Source organism: Lethenteron reissneri, chromosome 42 (genome assembly GCF_015708825.2).
Source record: "Lethenteron reissneri isolate LAM-NWPU_2019-01 chromosome 42, ASM1570882v1, whole genome shotgun sequence".
NCBI classification, from domain to species: Eukaryota; Metazoa; Chordata; class Hyperoartia; order Petromyzontiformes; family Petromyzontidae; genus Lethenteron; species Lethenteron reissneri.
The window spans coordinates 790,752-811,533 of NC_083820.1; the positions used below are offsets into that span (position 1 = coordinate 790,752).

General features: G+C 47.7%; 1 protein-coding gene across 1 annotated transcript; it reads right to left on the reverse strand.

Annotated features, from left to right (window-relative positions):
• Positions 1-20,438, reverse strand: FAM204A (family with sequence similarity 204 member A). Its single transcript, XM_061568985.1, has 7 exons — positions 19,431-20,438; positions 16,736-16,811; positions 16,360-16,456; positions 15,702-15,807; positions 7,145-7,234; positions 5,597-5,703; positions 1-1,797 (listed from the first exon to the last, which is right to left on the reverse strand). Exons 1-7 carry the CDS (start codon positions 19,701-19,703, stop codon positions 1,746-1,748), a joined length of 801 nt encoding a protein of 266 aa, XP_061424969.1. The 5' UTR covers positions 19,704-20,438; the 3' UTR covers positions 1-1,745.
• Between the last annotated feature and the right edge of the window lie 344 nt (positions 20,439-20,782).

The following is a 20,782-nucleotide window of genomic DNA, read 5'->3' on the forward strand; positions in this document are numbered from 1 at the left end:
TTTGTAACCTGTACTTTGCTTTATTAAACCACAATACAAAGTCGACTTGCTGTGCATATTGAATGAGGATTTTTTTTTTTACTCCAAGTTTTGCAGGGGACAGGAGGAGACGGTGTTTCCGTGTCTGTGTTTTATCACACTTCTAATTTAGCAACCTTTGGGAGAACGATCATCAACCAGGCTATGCGTCAACTGTGTGTTAGCCGACCCTCTGTGTTGCAATGCATTACACGTCTTAATTTTACTAAATTTGCTCTCTCAAACTTTCGATTTTCTTGCTCTAAACCATTGTCTCTCCTCCGGCCACTGTGGTCCGGAATGCCACACTGCTCCCTCCTTGTCCCCTCGTCTGTCCGCTGGTCCCCTCTCGTCTGTCCGCCTCCCCAGTCCTCTCTCTGCCTCAGCCCTCCCCCCCCCCTCTCTCTATTTAACGCCTCGGCACAGATTCGTTGTCCTTCTGTTTGTCTTGGTGTGTGTCTCGCTCGGTGTGTCTTTGTGTGTCTCTCTGCATGTGTCTGCCTATGCTGTTCCCGTGTCTGTGTTTTATCATTCATCCTTACCTGATGATGGTTGCTTGTGTTGCAACCGAAACGTCGTATTCCATTATTATTTGATTTTATTTTCTACGTGACTTACCGAAATAACCAAAGTTTGCATGCATTGTGAAGGTGCTTTTTTAAAATCCATATCTTTCCTGTTCACGGTTTATTAGAATACTGTGGTGCAAATAATATCACAATGGTAAATATAGTAGTTTTAAATTAAACCTGTATTTAAAAATATATGATCTACTAAATAGCATTTACCCATTAACGCTCTATCGATTCGTCAAATAGTGCACACAAAGTCGGCTTATGATTAATACAAACATGTAAGTGATATGCTGTTACATCGAGGCTAATGCAGCAGACATTGCTAAACAATCGAGGCGGCGAAGCTGTTGACTCTCGAATCGAATCCCGACCCAAATCGTGACAATTCACCAAATCACTCTGGGGGATCTCATTGCATGCTCAGCATCTTTCTTAAATCTTGACTTAAAGTTTTCGTGACAGCAGGAATTAATATTCTTGGGTTTTTCGGTAAAGTCACGTAGATAGGTTCAACGAAAATAACCAAAAATAACAAAAAACTGCAAAAAATATATATAACAAAAATCTACTAGTTTTTTGTTATTTTTTGTTATTTTCTTTGCACCTATCTACGTGACATTACCGAAAGACCCAAGAAGATGAGCCCCTTTTCAATCCACAGCTGTATGAAGATCTCCCCATGTGGATAGTAGGGGTTACCTGACCAAACTTCACCACGCTGGTCAGTGCGGGTGTTGGTGATGTAGGGGAGTACAGACGTGGAAGCATATATTTACTATACAACATTGCAATCTGCTGCACTGACGTCTACTGAACACCATGTAGCCCTGCAGCTGCCGATGGCAATCTGCTGGCACATGAGAGTCACCAACCCAAGTAATTTCCAGGCTCAAACCCGCTTGGCCTGTGGGATCCAGCAAGCGGTGCTTTTCTGGCAATTTGGTCATCGGCGAATCATCCCGTGCCTGCATAGCACCACCTCTGGATACCACCTATCCCGTCACGGTACGGGCAGCGGCTTTACGCCGCGTTACACTGCCCACACCGAGGTGCCGACAGCAAGCATCTTGCGCTCGCTGTGTCCCCCCAGCACGGGTCCGTGGGGTGGACACAAGCGAGCAAAGGCTCCGGCCGCCCATCCTGCGCTAGGTTTCACATGTACCCCATGTTGCTCTTCGTCTCCCACCGTTTCTTAGCTTCGAATCTGCAACAAGATAAAAAAAAATGCGTGAAAGATAGACCATACAGAGAACATACAAAGAACACGTGTGAAAACGTGCGATGCTGTGTTGGCAGTGGTGCATGTGAGTAAATAACAGCAACGGAACGCATCAAGAGCGCCGCCCTGATGATATATGTTTTTAAATCAGTGACATTTGGAGCAATGGTCCTTCTTCACAGCACATAAGGGTCATTACCCGACACGTTGCCCATTACATATTTTTCCATCTATTTTCTTAACTGCTGTATTTCTATTAAATTATTGATATCAGGGCCCCACGGTTATGTAGTACAGCCTGCAAACATTAACCACTCAATATCTCTCGCCTCTTCCCTCTCTCGGCTATGAAGAACGGCCATTTCTCTAAACGTTGTCTATTTTCTTTCTCTTTGGGATACACTTATGAGTGGCACATTGAAACACGAGGTGTGTTTAGGCATTCTTGCTCGAACACTCATTGTCGTCATCAACGGGATTGATCTATTCACTGCTGGACGAAGGCCTCCTCTCTCCCAAGCCGTCACATCCCTCATTCTCAAGCGGTGAAACAATCCATCGGGCATCGAGTATTTGTTATATTTTGTGTGTGTTGTTGTGCAAGTGTATGTACACTCGGTGTTAGCGTGTACGTGCATGTGTTCTGTACGTATGCGTATATCTGATCTGTAAGAATCGTGCTGCGTTATCGAGAATGAGTAGTTTTTTTAGTTGGTTTATTGTTGTTTTTTAATGTTTTTATTGTGGTAATAACACGAGCTCGGTACAACGCGCCGATGCGGCGGTGGGGGGACAGAAAAGGACAGAAAATCCGCAGGGGTGAGGGGAGGGCTCTTGGCGTCTCCACATTTAAATGGGGGTAGTAGGCTCGATGCCTCAACCTATGGTATTCTTTCGTCGGGAAGAGGGGGGCTTATATATGGGGGGGGGAGGTACAGAGATAACCAACATTCTGCGGGGAGTCTGGGTGGAAGGGAGGTGAGCGTGAGTAGTTTTTGATCAAGCGCCCCACCCCATACGCCTCAGAAGCGCCTTACATCATCGTATCTAATCTCAGCACAATTGAAAGAGCTTCCCTCAGTGGCAGCTGTCCCCGTGGATACAACGTGACCCAGAGCCTGGCCTGCAAACGGGCATCAGTCTGCCAGTAAGATGCAAATACTACGTGCAATTCCCAGTTTCGAATTTGGTAAATGTGGACCCCGATATGCCACTACATAGTGGCCTACTCTGGCGACGGACATTCAGGGATGGCCACCGCGAGGCAGGCAGCGTGTGGTATCATCACGGTCATTACACCCGCAGTATTAATTAGGGCATCCGTCGGATGCGAACTGTGAACCTCCACCACAAACGGTGGACGTGCTAATTGGCAGGCCATGTCACCACTGAAGAAAAGAGAAAACATCGAAAAATTTAACGAAATGCAGGTCTCTTGAAAAGCTGTGTGAATGTATGGCAGGCTGTATCAGGGCATTTAGATCAGTGTGTAGATTCTGTGACTATTGTGCACCTGTATGCGTGTGCATAAATATTGCATATTTGTATATACGGTGTGTAAGCATCATTGTTAATTTAAAACATTCCTGCGGAGGGAGCTGGTAGGAACGTTGGGTTGCTCGGTCAATGGCCAGGGTCAATAGCGGCGTGGTGTATTCCGCAAATATGCCCGACTGTGAGGGCGGGCACAAGCCGGCGTGAGTAGGTTAAACGTTGAGTTTTATAAGGGTACCACGGGGTGACCAGCCCCTCCCCCACCCAGCCCCACCCTCCCCACCCAGCCCCTCCCCACCCAGCCCCTCCCTCCCCACCCAGCCCCTCCCTCCCCACCCAGCCCCTCCCTCCCCACCCAGCCCCTCCCTGCACGACGGACGGACAAAATAATCCCCTGTGGGCTGGTGTAACCAGGAGGTTCCTACCAGTATTATTCAAAACAGTCTACTGTGAGCAGCACCAGGGCATCAATGGTGTAAACATCCTCATGCTCTCGTATTGAGTCATATCCTGTCAGATCCAACCCGTGTGGGTTGGCTACGATCCGCATCTGGCTTTAGAGGATCTGTCTCTCAATCTTGATTTGAGGCTTTCGTGACTGCAGGAATCCATACGCTTGGTTCTTTCGGTAAAGTCACGTAGGCATAAAACAAAATAAATCACGACGTTTCGGGCGCAACATAAGCGTCCGTCATCAGGTGGGAAAACTTAGTCTGCTGCTGAGGCTGTAATATGTATTACACCCGTTGGGTAGCACTCCCTCGTCGAGGAGGCCCACCTCTTCTCCTTCTTTTCTACAGTTACATGCTAATTTCTCACTTTAACATCATGCTAATCCCTCACATTAACATAGCCACTTCCGTGCCCTCTAATTTCTCACATTAACATCATGCTAATCCCTCACATTAACATAGCCACTTCTGTGCCCTCTAATGTCTCACATTAACATCATGCTAATCTCTCACATTAACATAGCCACTTCCATGCCCTCGTCGAGAAGGCCGCTTTCCTTATTTTCTACAGTTACATGCTAATCTCTCACATTAACATCACTAGCCCTGGCCACTTCTTTATAACCCTTGAGCTACACCCATTTCAAACCTTTTAAAACAGTCTGCCTCAGCAGCAGACCATGCTTTCCCACCTGATGACGGACGCTTGTGTTGCGCCCGAAACGTCGTGATTTATTTTATGCCTACGTGATCTGACTCTCATTGCTGGTAATTCTCAACAGCGGCGTTTGAACATGAACACAATGCACGGACGTGAAAATGAGCATCGATGATAAAGTGGCAGCCAAGAGAAGAAACTACGCCAGGAAAGTACGTCCGTCAAGGAGAAGGAGCAATTCAAGCAGCTCGTGTGTAAGTGGATCGTTGTGCCACTATCCAACTTGCTATTTGCTCATGTTGTTGTTGTCGTCATCAACAGCTGATCTTATCCATAATAGTTTTTTTTTGGTTAGATCACGTAAATATAAATATGTCGTTAAACCCGCCACCACCCCACACAGCCAATCGGTAAGGTTTAAGGTAAACAAAACGTGATAGTTAGTTACTAGTACAGCACACCGGTGTGTTGGAGAGTAAACCCACTACAACATTTACAATTCGAGTATCGTGACGTTTCGCCAGCAATTACAAGTAGCATCATCAGGCGACAGCCAGAGTTTTGGAAAAAATCCTCTTCCTGTTTCAGTCTTAAATAGAGGGATACATGTGATGTCATCACTTGTGGGCCAATCAGGTGCGAATCCCAGAGGGGAGGGGGGTTAACGTATTCATATAATGCATAAATGTGTAATTTTAACGACACCTTTATATTTACGCAATCTAACCCAAAAAAACTCTATTATGGATATTGGTTGTAAAAGCCTTCGTGTTTAACTAGCTAATCTTATCTTTAATGTAATTTACATAGCACCTTAACCAAGGCGCTTTACAGAGAATTAAGAATGGTACAACGCGTGTGAATGTAACGGTGGAGATTAGGTGAACGAAATAGATAAAAAAAGCAATGGAGGTGAATCTGTGCATTAAGTGAAAGCAAAAATTTATGACAGCAAATGATGACGAATGGATTGAATGAATGGGGGAATGAGTGATAGCCATGTCATGAGAACATGAAGAGGGACCGGTAACGGTGGTAGTGGTTAAGAGGTCGGAGATTAAGGGGGGTCATGGGGTTAGCTCTGGAAAATAATTGAGTGTTGAGTAAGGAGCGGAGACTAGTGAGCGACATGTGAATGCGTGGGAAGCGAGGCTTGTGGAGGGCACAGCGTCACACCTACCCCCACGCCAAGTTGGGTTTCTTCTTTTTGAACTTGGCTTCCGACATCGCGCGCTGCTCTGCTACAAATTCGCGGCACTCCACCGCCTTGCTCACCATCACCCCAAACTGCAAGGAAAACATTGTAAATGTGTAAACCATAAAATAAAAAAATGCCCAATAACGAAAGAGATTTAATGAGGAATAAAACTGGCTCACGTGCATTGATACCCTGGTTTACGCCAGGGGTGCGTTCCCGAAAGGAGCGAAGACGAATATCGAAACGACGTCAATCAAAGCAAGTGACAGGGAGGCAAAGCCTGAGGCGACGGATATGATAAAAGACGGATGCTGATGTGTGGGCAGAGGCGCCAAGGTGGCGAGATATTCACTACCTCGCCCGGTGTACAGGAGGTCATGGGTTTGATCCCGACCCCGATGCCTCGAAATTTGGAGTATGCATGCTCTCCCAATAATCACGTAAATTTTTCTCCAGGTCCTCCGGTTTTTTCCTCCACATTTAAAATCAACATGCATTGAGAGGATTGGGCTGATATACATTTCCACATGATAAACCACTTAAATCGAGCTATCATTTGTGGCCAGGTCGCTTCTGAAAAAAGAAATATACTCGACAGCTCGGTGGGCCTTACCTGGTAAAATAAATAATAGTTTATAGCCGTTTGAAATCATGCAGTGGTATTAATAAAGTGATGACGTATTTGGGAAACGACGTAAAAGGGGTGCGACTGTACTTTGCTTAATTTGAGTCAGCTCTCGATTATTAATGGGGGAGTGGAGTTCACAACGCGCGTCAGTTAGGTGATGACGACACACAATTTCATTGTTCACACTGCATCGAGTGGGGCTGATCGGGTTTTACTTTCCGACAAGTCTGTGGCACCGATTCACTGACTCACGGACAGGTGGTCACCAGCGAATAGAGCCGGCGTACGCGTAGAGAAGTTTCACGCTTTGTTTTTTAAACAAAGCGCGAGCCCGTTGCAGCATGTTGCGTAGCTTGTTAAGTCCGACGACAGCGTTCACATGATATGATCGCAACGCAGTCGAGTCATTCGATAGGAGGGGTGGTTTGGGTTTTACTTTTTTCTTAACAGAGACTGCCAGATACTGCTGCTGCTGCGTATTGATGTTCCATACTGGTGCGATTGGACATTTCACTTACACTGCCTTGATAGATTTCCCTCGTCATTGAAAGGTGCAACCCTCCATGTACTCGCTCACGCCACTGTTGGAAGGACCTCCACGAGAGGGAGCTCTAGAGAACTCCTCTAGAGTGTGTTTGGCCTACTCATCCACACCGGCGAGAAATCTTGAATAGAGGTGGAAGTACCCACACTCCACCCCACCACGCACGCGACCTGCCCGTCTAACTGTGGTGAACCGACTTACACTGTCGAGACTGAACCACTGGATTGTGAGTCGAGTGTGCGAATCATTACACCCTGGCAGCCCCCCCCCCCATTGCTGTAAAGTGACGTTGGAAAGTTCTCATGGCCGTGGCTCCACGCAGGATGGATGCGGGGCGCATATGAAGAGGACGACGCACCTCTCGCGACGCCACCTGGTCACTCAGCCGGTCGGCCACGTCAATGTCGCCCTCGGCAATGGCGGCCTCCACCCTCTTGTCCAGACGGCCCTGTCCGAGCAACGCAGCCCATTACGCACGACACAATCTCATACGACGTGTAAACACACGCGCATAACACACTGTATAATGATAATTATGACAAGTACGATCACATATGCTCACAGTACCATTACCTTAATCACGTAATTTCTAATTATTATAAGAATTTAGAGTCCTTTGTCAATCCCCTGCTGAAATAAATCCTCCCCAACACCAGGACAGTCATTTCATCCCGCACCTCCGATTAGCACGGTTGGTTACGTACGGTGCGGAAGAAGTTCAACGTACATATATATATATACACGTGTTGTTTGACCAATCCTCACCACACTGGCCAGTGTGGGTTGGTTAAGTAGGGGGGAGGTGCCCAGGACCAGCTCAGATCACTCGTCACCGATGTTAGCAGGAGCTGGAATCAAACTCAGGTTGGCGGGTTGATAGCGCAGTGTGCTAACCACTGCGCCACAGCTCCCCACAATGTCAACACAAATCTGTACCGTGACGTCACGAAGCGACACGTACAAGTAAACTGACAACACGCTGTGACTAGGCTGCCGCTACACCATTAGTGTAAACACCAACACATAAAAACGGTTGTGAGAATTGCCACTCACACGAGTGGCAGTGGGAAACGCACACTTTATATTACGTAAAAGTATGCCTAGAAAAAACAAGTGCTTGCAAGTTCGCGGCGATAACGTTTACAGACGTGTCTGCAATGTGAATTAACAACCCGAATGTGAACTCTTAAAAGCAAAGTGGGGAGCAACGGAGTCCTTGACACACACAGACGTACAGCCCGTCACATGAGTCCCTGACACACACAGACGTACAGCTCGGCACAGGAGCTCCATAAACACGGACGTCAGCATCAGCTTAAAGGTCGTAATATTCTTCTTTTCTTTCGCATGGCTGATGTAGATGCAAGCCAGATAAGTGCGGCAGGATGATCGGAGTGTATCGCTATACCCTTCAAACACAATGCCTCCCTCTTCCCTTACTCCCTGAGAATATCCATACGAACATTCACCTGTATTTATATTCTGAGTAACAAACCCTTCTAAAATCAAACGTATTACGTGTAAACTCATTTGTATTAAACATAAATGTGTCGAAAGATGAGGACACAATGCATCCTGGGTAACCATGTTGCAGAGTGGTGTATTGTTGAAGACAGACGCATTTTCTGTCTTCAACAAGTGGTGGCATGATGTTAACTCCCTTGCCTGGTATGAAGGAGGTTGTGGGTTTGATCCCGACCCTGATGCCTGCTGTATATTTGGAGTTTGTATCTTCTCCCCGTGGTCACGTGTATTTTTCTCCGGGTCCTCTGGTTTTTCTCCCCACATTTATAGTCATGCATTTAGAGTATTTGGCTGCTACAAATTTCCACGTGATGATAAGCCACTTTGTTGAGCTATCATTTGTGATAGCAATGTCGCTTCTGAAAAAGTGCTATGAAGCTCAGTGGGTCTTACCTGATAAAATAAAAATAGAACAGAATAGTCTCACCTGGTCACTTATTTGTGGGCCTCAGTCAGTATTTGAACAGGATCAGAGAGGCCTTCATGAAATGTAGATTCGTCAACTCTTCATACACTAACGCGAAATTATTATAAATGCTAAAACCACAATTTAACGTATAACTGATTGAGAAGAAAACATTCCGTGAATTATTACGTAGAGAGTAATCCAAACGCATCTCAGTCTCTCCACACGACAGGATTGGCAACAACCAGAACATTCCAAAAGTGAAAAATCGTAAACACCGGACCCCCTTTATCTTGCTCAGGATCATCACAGAGAAACTTGTACAACTAGACCAAAATCCGCCATTCGCCATGAAGTGGCGGTGACATCACCACGGCGCTTGTGCCAGGCCAGGTGCATTTTGAGGAAAACTACACCAGCATGCCACACATGAGCAGTTTACCCGTTAATGAGTAACATAAAAAAACCTTCAAAACTCGGTAAACAAGATTGAGAGAATGAGAAAACTGCCATCCCTGCAAAATCAACAAGTGCAGTAAAATTATACATCACCACCACACACCCCCTCACCCGACAGATGGTAAACAACAGGGAATCGTAAACAAGCAGGTGTTTGTTTCAATGTCAAATTTTAACGCATTTTTAAATCCACTGACCTATGGTCTGGAAGGGGCCTTGACTAAAAGGTCGGTGCACGATATATACGGACACATGTGATGCTCTGTATGACCAGATTACCCAGAAAGCGCCCATTCTGTATGTATGTTCAAATTCTTTCGCACCATACTAGCCAATCGTACTAATCTGAGGTGCACAACCATGCTAATTCTCGTCAGACTGTGGAAGCTAAGCATGGTTGAATCTGCATAGGGGTGCTGCGGTGGGGAGTTGTTAACTACCTCGCCTGGTATACAAGAGGTCGTGAGTTCGATCCCGACCCTGACACCTGTATATTTGGAGTTTGCATGTTACTCTTCCTGTGGTCGTGTGGATTTTTCTCCGGACCCTCCTGTTTCCCCCTCCACATTTAGAAACATGCGTTTTGAGCATTTGGCTGCTATACATATACATTTGTGGCCAGGTCGCTTCTGAAAGAGATCTATAGATCTCAGTGGGCCAAACCTAATAAAATAAAATTAAATCATAGTTTTAGTGTTTGGATGGACCACCAGGGGGCCTCTGTGGTGGGTGGCAAAGGGCAGGAAGATTGAGAACAGATCAAGCTTAACACGCAGAGTATCTCACTTCCATGGCTGTAACATTGCTCACAGGGTGACCGCATTAGGGACTGTGCGATAACCGCAGGAGAGAAACCCATACTACCCCAACCAAAAATACCTCAACGACTTTATCAGAGATCTTGGTCTCACCAAGTCCAATGCCGAGCATTTGACGTCTAGGCTCAAGCAGTCGAACTTGTTGGATGAAAGTGTGCAAGTCGCAGATCAGAGGAAGCGTCATGAACCTTTTTGCAACTTCTTCACCCATCAAGATGGGCTCTGCTTCTGCCACAATGTGACCAGTCTGTTCGAGGCAATCGGAATCGCCTGTAACCAGAATGAGTGGCGCCTCTTCATTGACAGCTCATCCAGGAGCCTCAAAGCCGTGCTGCTCCATAATGGTAACAAGTACCCGTCTCTTCCCCTGGCTCACTCGGTGCACCTCAAAGAGGATTACAACAGCATAAAGACTTTTCTGGACGCCTTGAAGTATGATGAGTATGGCTGGGAGGTCATCGGAGACTTCAAAATGGTGGCATTTCTTATGGGTCTCCAAGGCGGTTTTATAAAGTTTCCCTGCTATCTTTGCCTTTGGGACAGCAGGGACACCAAGGCGCACTACCACAGGCGGGACTGGCCACAGCGGACCGAGTTCTCTGTGGGGAGGAACAATGTCAAGTGGGAGCCACTGGTGGACCCCCGGAAGGTGCTGATGCCACCAATGCACGTAAAATTGGGCTTTATGAATTTTTTTGTCAGAGCTGTAGATAAGGAGTCAGCAGCCTTCAAGTACCTTCAAAACTTCTTGCCTAAGCTGTCTGAGGCAAAAGTCAAAGCCAGTGCCTTCGTCGGATTACAGATGAAGAAGATCCTGGAGTGCAATGAATTCCCCAAGAAGCTCACTAGTAAGGAGAAAGCGGCTTGGAACAGCTTTGTCGCAGTGGTTCGTGGCTTCCTGGGCAATCACAAGGTCGAAAACTACGTGTAGCTGGTTGAGACTGGTGAAGAACTACGGCACAATGGGCTGTGGGATGTCCCTCAAAGTCCATATCCTTGGTGCTCATCTTGATCAATTCAAGAAGAATATGGGAGCATAGTCGGAGGAGCAAGGTGAGCGCTTCCACCAGGATATACTGGACTTTGAACGCCGCTACCAAGGACAGTATAACGAGAACATGATGAGAGACTACATGTGGGGGCTTATTCGTGAAAGTGATTTATAGTATAATCGTAAATCTCGAAAAACTACTCACTTCTACATCTTTTGTAGTCATTTTTGTATTACTTTAGTATAAATACATGTCCATTTTTATTCATATGTTGTTTTTCTCTGACTTAATGTGAACGAAAAGACACAAATTCACCCATTTTCTCATTGAAAATAGGTACATTTCAAAATATCAATGTCCTGGTCACAAAAGCAAAGCTTGTGGGGAATAATAGCCATTTTCTATACTTTTTAGGCATAAGCAATGAGGAAATAACACTTACTACCCAGGAACAAAAATTGTGTTACATAGTGTAATATATGCGTTGTCCTTGAAACTGTTTGGCCTACACCAGAGACAGAATTCTTCATGGCCTAGTCTCACCAGCGTCAGACCAGAGAACACCAAAAGGCGAAAGGCTCAAAGACAATGCCACACGCATCAGAGGATGTATAGCTTGGGTTGAGCTGCTATATTATGGGACATTTTTGCCAGTATCAAAGTATGAAAAAGAAGAATAGGTTTGGTTCAAATTTGGATCATCTCAAGGGCACTATCTTGCATCCCATCGCGCACAGATGGCCAAAGGTAATGCATAAACGCTTTAAACCTGAACTGGAAAGCATTGAACATTCCTCATGAAGTCAAATACAGGCCAAGTAGCGATCTTTCAGTACCGGAAACAACCAATTTAAGTTGGGTACATCATTATCAGTTTAAGTCGTCGATCAGTTTGATGTCATCCACAAAAGTGTCTACTATCACTTGTAAGTTGCTCAATCGCTCGCTACCAAGTTGTGTTTGTGTGCTGCACGCGCTTGCTCTGGCATGCCCGAGGGACTACTTTGAGCAGCGTAGTGGTACTATGCTGTTATTGGCCGATGTATGCCTCCACCACTCGCCTCTTGACCTCCCTCGACTCATTCGAGCCACATCGCCCCCCCCCCCCCCCCATGATAATGTGAGCAAATATACCCTGGCAAGATTTATATACCTATTGCGCGTCTTATTTTATTGTTATGTAATGTTCTTTTATTTGTATGTAAATATATATTTTACTTATTTTCCTCCATTATTTGCAATCTATTAGGACTTTACATATGGAGTATCGGAGTGCTGGAACGTATCTCCTGTATTTTAGTTCGTTCTTACCGGAAATAGCTAATCAGTTAACGTCGTCCCAGTTTAAGTCGTGTTTTCCAGGAACGTAACCCCGACTTAAACTGACCATTCCCAGTACTGCACTGATGCAATGCAGCTCTCTTGCAAAACACTTCTCTTATTATCGTGCAGTGCTGGCCCCAGTGACGATTGTGACGTCACTGGTTCATCGTGACAATGGGACGTGCACGCTCTCACGTCACTTGCCCAGCTGCGTGCATTTTAAACCGCAATGAGAAGTAACACACAATGGAGATTTTCACTCAACGCAGGCCAACCTACTCTTACAATAAACTTAATCTACATCAGTGCTCTTCAATAACTTTCAGAGGGGGGGCGCTTTCGCCAATAAGACATCATCAGTGTGAGGGCCACCACACATTTGAAACCATTGGGGTTTGATAGAACGTTGATGATGGGGGGTATATTCTTTGGGTCTTTCGGTAAAGTAACGTAGATAGGTTCAAATAATTAAAAAATAATTAAAAAAACGATCAATTTGAACCTTTCTACGTGACTTACCGAAAGACCTAAAGAATATGAATTCCTGCAGTCACGAAAGCTTCAAGTCAAGATTTATGATGGGGGGTGTTCTCACATTTGTTTATTGTCAGGGGCTGCACGCCAGGGGCTGCACTAAAGGTCACCAGGGGCTGCCGGCGGCCCGCGGGCCTTGCAATGAAGAACACTGCTCTACATTCTCTTTAGGGGCCGTCCATATATGACGTCACACGATTTTGGACGATTTTTTACCCCCCCCTCGCCACACGGCGTCACAAAAAGTCAGACCCCCCCTCAAATATGATGTCACAAAGCTCTGCCCCCCCCCAAAACCATATTTCCATTTTGAAAATAAAACATGCTTCAAATCGCTTTAAACTATTGCCATTGTAGTGCGTATTTAATATGGAGCTGCACTCTGATGTTGTAGGAGTGTTGTTAGAACAATTAGTGTTGTTAGAACAATTATATATCTATTTAAAGTTGGGCATTTTGATGTGACGTCACATTTCTCACCCCCCCCCCCCCTCGTCACACATCGTCACAAATGTCTGACCCCCCTTCCCTAGGTGCGTGACGTCATTTATGGACGGCCCTTTAAACGTTGTATCCTTGGCAGCTTTTCGGCCTCGTGCCAGTGCAAGTCTGCCCTCTCCAGGTTGACCGTGATGTTGTGCCGCTTAGTAACGAGGGGCAGTGGGTCTACGAAGCTACCAAGCGTCCCTCAGTTTTGACTGACAGTCCCAGTTTCACAAAGGCCGTCTCCGCGTTCCGAAGGTTTTGTAAAAAAAAAAAATCGCGCTTTTGTCTCGTGCGTGATATGGGCCCAAGGTGACAAAGAGAAAGGTCGACTCACTGGGTGTGTGGGGGCAGCATGCTGAGCCTCCCAGAAATATGGTAGCTTCAACATAGTGCCCAGAATTGTTTCTGGCCTCAACATGGTCAGTGCGGGTAGGGTGGATCGTGGAAGTCAGTACGATTCAAGCAAATGGTTCGGTTTGGATGAGGCTCCGACAACACTCATCGCTGGGTGTAGAGGCTGGCTGAGAGGCCATGAATGTGACTGTGTGCAGCGAATGTATTGGGGGAGGTGTCCACTTTCCTCCGATGCCCTTAGACATGCAGATTTACACAACAGGTCTGCGTTTTACTCCCACTCTGCGTTATCTCCACGGTGCTTCCTTTACTTCCTGTAGGTAGGCAGCCTTGTGATTCTGTTCTAAATTGGCGGCTACTTTTGCTGAGTGTACATGACATTATGCATTCCCAAAAACAAAACAAAGAGAGGCTGATTTGTACGTTGGAGAGACCTGGCGAAATACGCGCGTGAAGTGCAATTGTGGCCCGTCATGAACAAAGCTTTTTACTGATCAAATGAGCATGGTGCCACTTTGGGTGACATTGACTGTTGACTTCCCATAAGAGTTTTTTTTGGGTTAGATCGCCTAAATATAAACGTGTCGTTAAACCCGCCACAACATGACAACACAACCAATTAGTAAGGTTTGTCACATAAACAAAACGTGCCAATTAGTTACTGGTACAGCACACCGGTGTGTTGGAGAGTAAACCCAGGACAAGATTTACAATTAGAGTACGATGTTTCGCCAGTAATTACAACCAGCATCATCAGGCGACAGCGAGATTTGTGGTGAAATCCTCCCGTTGACTTCCCACGGAACGACGCTCATTTAACCAGGCACAGGGGCAACGGCAAGGCCCCCCATCCTCCACAGATCGTAGTGTCACCCATTGTTTTTTTCGGATGGGGAAAACGTAAAAATTGCACACGTACAAAAACCCAGCACATATGTGCCATCTAAACAGCCCTCATAGCATGCTATCACCACCACAGTCGGTTCATAGATGTCCAATTGGACATCTCTGAACCTAAATAAATATTCAGATTCTCACAGGGTTTGTCATCTTGAATGGTGGTCGGGTTTATAAGAACCCTTTTTGCACCGTACGGAGCCGTGTACCGGACGGTGCCGTGCCGGGTCCGTGCCGAGCCAGCCTGGCGAGGCTCAGGAGGCACCGGATTGTTTTCCACTGCAGACCTCGAGGCGAGATGTTGGCGCGGGGAAAGGAGTGCCATGGTGGCGAGATGTTAACTACCTCGACTGGTATACAGGAGGTCGTGGGTTCGATCCCGACCCTGACTGCCTGCTGTATGTTTGGAGTTTGCATGTTAACTCCATGGTCGTGTCGATTTTTCTCCAGCTCCTCCGGTTTTCCCCTCCACGTTAAAATTAATGTACGTTTAGAGTATTTGGTTCCTGCTATAAATTTCCACGTGACAAGCCACTTCATTAAGCTATCACTTGTGGCCAGGTAGGTTCTGAAAAAGAACTGTATAGCTCAGTGGGCATTACCCGGTAAAATAGTCTCTTCTCCTGTTTTCAAAACGCGAATTTGATGTAATGCGATTAATGTATTTGGGAACACATTTTTATAACTTGGATGAGAAATTGATATAATGCGGTCGAGTGAATGGAACTATGTCGCGCGAGTAGGAACAAGTGGCCGTACGGCTGCCTGGGCATAGCATCACACACGGCGGGAGGCTGCTGGATGCTTCTCGATGCTACCCACGTGCCTGAGTCTTTGTTCAGCCTGCGTACGCATCTCACGTGTTACCGTGGACCGTGCTTTATATTATTTATTATAACGCAATTTTTCCATAATGCAGTGTTCTTCAGGAACACAACTACAACCGCATTATAGGAGAACAGACTGTAGTTTTTTTAAACAGATGTCTCCTTGCGGGGCCAGCGTATATCGCGGCTTGGCTCGGAAAAGTCAAATATCCGCTGTAAAACCGTCCGTACCGCGTCAGTGGAGAAGGGGGTATGGGTGTGAGGCAGGGGGCTCACGGGGCCGGGAGCGGTGGGCGAGAGGCGTACCATGGGAGGGGGGACGGCTGCACGGTGGCGGCTCGAGGCGTTTGTTGGCGTGGAAGTACTGCTTGAGCTCGCTCCACTGCGCCTCCGGGCCCTCGCTGCATCACAACGAGCGACGGGAACGATTAGACCCGCTGCGGTACGAAAACGAACGCAGTCTGCTTATGAGCTCTACTTCATCCCATCGGTGCACAGGTAAATGGATTTGTCCAGTAAGCGTACATACAGCAATCCCTCGGGTAATGTTTATAATCCGTTCCATGAAAACTACTCTGAACCGAAATAACTGTTAATCGAATTCACTGATGAGTTGAAAAATAAGTAAAAATCACGGAGTGTACAAGAGAGCTGTTTCCACTGACAAAACAGAAGACGTTGCAATGTAAACAGAGCCAGTCGAGGTCTCAACGCCCATAAATGGTGCATCGCTGATTGGCTGAGGCCGTGGCTCAGCCCCACTTACGAGCGCTCGGATTCGCCAAAATTGGCGCCATCGCGTGCATAACGTAAATGTGCCGCTAGTCATAATGTCAACGTCAGTCAAAACCATGAGATCCTATGGGGGGCGAAACGTTAACCCTAAAAACCGTTTACCGATGTCACTGCTAACCGAGGGACGACTGTCCTGTCGAACTGAATCGTGGTCATACCTGGCGGGACGGTCGCCTGGCTCGCCCTGTTGCTGTGGGATGGGCGAGTCGTGAGCTTTGTGTTTCCTCCTCCTCCTCTTCCGTGATGACCGTGTGGCTAGGAGGGTGTGAGCAGTGGAGGAGGATGTTCTCGTCAACGCAAGCCATGCGTACAATCCATCATAATAACAATCACAGTATCACTAACTTAGTGAGCGCACAAGAGCTCATTTAGCACACACACACATCTAAACAAAGGGCTTTGAGGAAAACTGAACAAGTGCAATGGTGCGTTGGGTGCAGCAGCTTCTCTCAAGCAATCTGGGCATGAAGTGAGAATGACACAAATGCTCCACGTGGCACACACAAGATGTGACGGGCAAGGCAAAGTTCGTACTTTCATCGTAGCGTCTCAAATCGTCCGTTGATCTTTTCACAAGCATCTCCCTCCGCCGTTGCAATTCAATAAACTTCTATCAGGAGACAAAAGTTTCAATTGTTAAACAGAACCCGGTGTTGGGAGAAGCATCACACACATTTGTATTTTATTATATTTTTTAAGATAAACAATGATTTAATGATGCAATACCATTAACATCTCACGGTGGTGAGATGTTAACTACCTCTCCTGGTATACAGGAGGTCGTAGGTTCGATCCCGATCCCGACGCCTGCTGTATAAAATCACGACGTTTCGGAGGCAACACAAGTCTCCGAAACGTCGTGATTTATTATTTTATTTCTATTATTAGTTTTATTAATTTTCATTTTATTTTTTACCTACGTGACTTTACCGAAAAAAACCTAAGAGTATGATTCCTTGCAGTCACGAAAGCTTCAAATCTAGAATGGAGTTGACGTGTCTCTCCCCGTTCCGTGTGCTCTCTCCGGGTCCTCCAGTTTTTGTCCCCTCCATATTTAGAATCAACGTGCGTATTTGGCTGCGATACATTTCCACATAAGCCACTTTGTTGATCTATCATTTGTGATAGCCAGTTTGTTTCTGAAAAAGAGCTTCATAGCTCGGTGGGCCTTAGCTGGTAAATAAAATTAATTGTAGTTTAATAGTTTACATAATGACCCACACCGCAGTGTCATTGAAACTCGGGCCTCACTGTTCCCCAGGGCCTTGCTGGTGCCAGATTCCAGCTTCAGTGTTGCAGCTGTAGCTCCACCATGTGTCTGTGCAATACAACAGCACTTCCTCCTCGTTGTCTTCCCCCCGCACCTATGAGCCCGGTTGGCTAGAAGTTCAACATACGTACATACACTCGCTTTATACGACTATTTCAAGATGTACTCATTCCTTTTGAGCACTTGCTATGATAAACTAAATCTATCAACAAATATCCATCTCTTCACATGTTTACCAACTATTTTTTGTAAAAGAATGTTAAGTAATGCTAAGTTGATGCTAAAACCTGTTGACTTCAATTCTCTTCTTGAACCGTCTGTTTCGTTGACAATTTGAAGGTTCAGGGGCTTCGGTTCAAGCACCCGGCCTGCGCTGACGTTGAACGCAGTCATGTCATGAACAGTCTCAGGCCACCGGTCAGGAGCAGCTGCTGTGTCGGTCACAACGTGGTCCATGCACCGGCAACGCGAACATCAACTCTGTGTAGATGTGACCACCCTGACGGGTCGCGGGAGGGTTATTGGCATGAAATTTGCCATGAAACTACCGCGTGGCCTAACCCCAAAAAAAAAAAATACCACAACAATCAGAAGTTCAACATACATAGATATCGACTACGAACCTACAATTTAAGTAAGATTGTTGATGTGGTTGTCGCGAGTGGTTGTCGCGAGTGGCTGTTGAGTGGTGTCTGTAACGAGTGTTTCTTGTGAGTGGTTGGCAGTGGTTGTTGTTGTTATTGTGCGAGTGGTGGATCATGGCTGGGTTTGCGGCTTCAGCAAGTGCAGTCTGAGATCAACTCCGTGTCACTGAGTGTGACACTGAGTGACGTCACTGAGTGTGTCACTGAGTGTGCACACCAGGTGAGTGAGTGAGACTGAGTGTGTCACTGAGTGTGCACACCAGGTGAGTGTGTCACTGAGTGGTGTCACTGAGTTTGCACACCAGGTGAGTGAGTGACACTGAGTGTGCACACCAGGTGAGTGAGTGACACTGAGTGTGCACACCAGGTGAGTGAGTGACACTGAGTGTGCACACCAGGTGAGTGTGTCACTGAGTGTGCACACCAGGTGAGTGAGTGACACTGAGTGAGTGACACTGAGTGTGCACACCAGGTGAGTGAGTGACACTGAGTGAGTGACACTGAGTGAGTGACACTGAGTGTGCTCACCAGGTGAGTGAGTGACACTGAGTGAGTGACACTGAGTGTGCACACCAGGTGAGTGAGTGACACTGAGTTTGCACACCAGGTGAGTGAGTGACACTGAGTGAGTGACACTGAGTGGCGTCACTGAGTGTGCTCACCAGGTGAGTGAGTGACACTGAGTGTGCACACCAGGTGAGTGAGTGACACTGAGTGAGTGACACTGAGTGGCGTCACTGAGTGTGCTCACCAGGTGAGTGAGTGACACTGAGTGAGTGACACTGAGTGTGTACACCAGGTGAGTGAGTGACACTGAGTGTGCACACCAGGTGAGTGAGTGACACTGAGTGAGTGACACTGAGTGAGTGACACTGAGTGTGCTCACCAGGTGAGTGAGTGACACTGAGTGAGTGACACTGAGTGTGCACACCAGGTGAGTGAGTGACACTGAGTGTGCACACCAGGTGAGTGAGTGACACTGAGTGTGTACACCAGGTGAGTGACACTGAGTGAGTGACACTGAGTGTGTACACCAGGTGAGTGAGTGACACTGAGTGAGTGACACTGAGTGTGTACACCAGGTGAGTGAGTGACACTGAGTGTGTACACCAGGTGAGTGAGTGACACTGAGTGAGTGACACTGAGTGTGTACACCAGGTGAGTGAGTGACACTGAGTGTGTACACCAGGTGAGTGAGTGACACTGAGTGAGTGACACTGAGTGTGTACACCAGGTGAGTGAGTGACACTGAGTGTGCACACCCGGTGAGTGAGTGACACTGAGTAGTTGTCGTGGTGGTTGCATGAGACTCGACCTGCCGAAGACCGCTCTGTCCCACAGCCTCGCGGATCCTCCTCGTCTCCTCCTGCCCATCGCTCTTCTCTTCACTCGCCTCCTCCCCCCTCTCCTCCCCATCTCTCCCCTCCTCCTCCCTCTCCTCCCCATCTCTCCCCTCCTCCCCCCTCTCCTCCCCATCTCTCTCCTCTCTCCCCACGCTCTCCATGTTGTTGTTGTCTTCGTCTCCGCGTCCACGGTCAGTGGGCACCGAGGAATCGACTTGGCAGAAAACACAAATCGATTCCGACATTAAGCTAATGGGGGATGTCGATTCAAACAACAAATTGTCAGAGAATCGATTCCCTGCGTTCCGGTATTGGGCGAATCGCGGTCGGTTGGTGATTGACGAGGGCGGGAATCGATTCCGCAGTCGGGGGTCGCGAGCGCGTGGCCTTGGGAAGCTTTCATCCAGCAGTGGATCGATCGCTGCTCCTGCTGACGATGATGCTGTGACACGTTGGGATCTTGCGCCTTCACAAAGTCACTGTTTCACTTGTTAACCTCGTTTTATGTCACCCCACTGAGCTATGCAGCTGCTTTTCAGAAGCTCCCTGGCCATCACGAATAAGCTCAACCGAGTGTCTTGCCATCATCGTGTGGAGATTGACAGCAGCCAAACAAACTCTAAACGCGTGGTGCTCATTCTGAATGTGGAGGGGGAAACCGGAGGACACCAAGAAATATCCACGCGACCGCCGGGAGAGAGAAACGCAAACTCCGAACACAGCAGGGGGGTCAGGTCGGGATCGAACCCATCTCCTGCTGCTGCTGCTCCTGCTGCTGCTCCTGCTGCTGCTGCTGCTCCTGCTGCTGCTGCTGCTCCTGCTGCTGCTCCTGCTGCTGCTGCTGCTCCTGCTGCTGCTCCTGCTGCTGCTGCTGCCCTGCTGCTGCTGCTGCTGCTGCTGCTGCTGCTCCTGCTGCTGCTGCTGCTCCTGCTGCTGCTCCTGCTGCTCCTGCTGCTGCTCCTGCTGCTGCTGCTCCTGCTGCTGCTGCCTGCTCCTGCCTGCTGCTCCTGCTGCTGCTGCTGCTGCTGCTCCTGCTGCTGCTGCTGCTCCTGCTGCTGCTGCTCCTGCTGCTGCTGCTCCTGCTGCTGCTGCTCCTGCTGCTGCTGCTCCTGCTGCTGCTGCTCTGCTGCTGCTGCTCCTGCTGCTGCTCCTGCTCCTGCTCTGCTGCTCCTGCTGCTGCTGCTCGCTGCTGCTGCTGCTCCTGCTGCTCTGCTGCTGCTGCTCCTGCTGCTCCTGCTCCTGCTGCTCCTGCCTGCTCTGCTGCTGCTCCTGCTGCTGCTGCTCCTGCTCCTGCTGCTCCTCCTGCTCCTGCTGCTGCTGCTGC

Coding starts and splice junctions, on each gene's coding strand:
- FAM204A (XM_061568985.1), bottom strand. CDS start 19,703: ATGTCGGAATCGATTTGTGTTTTCTGCCAAGTCGATTCCTCGGTGCCC. Junction 5,704..7,144: donor ACCAGGTGGCGTCGCGAGAG/GTGCGTCGTCCT, acceptor TTTTCCTTGCAG/TTTGGGGTGATGGTGAGCAA. Junction 1,798..5,596: donor AAACCCAACTTGGCGTGGGG/GTAGGTGTGACG, acceptor ATCTTGTTGCAG/ATTCGAAGCTAAGAAACGGT.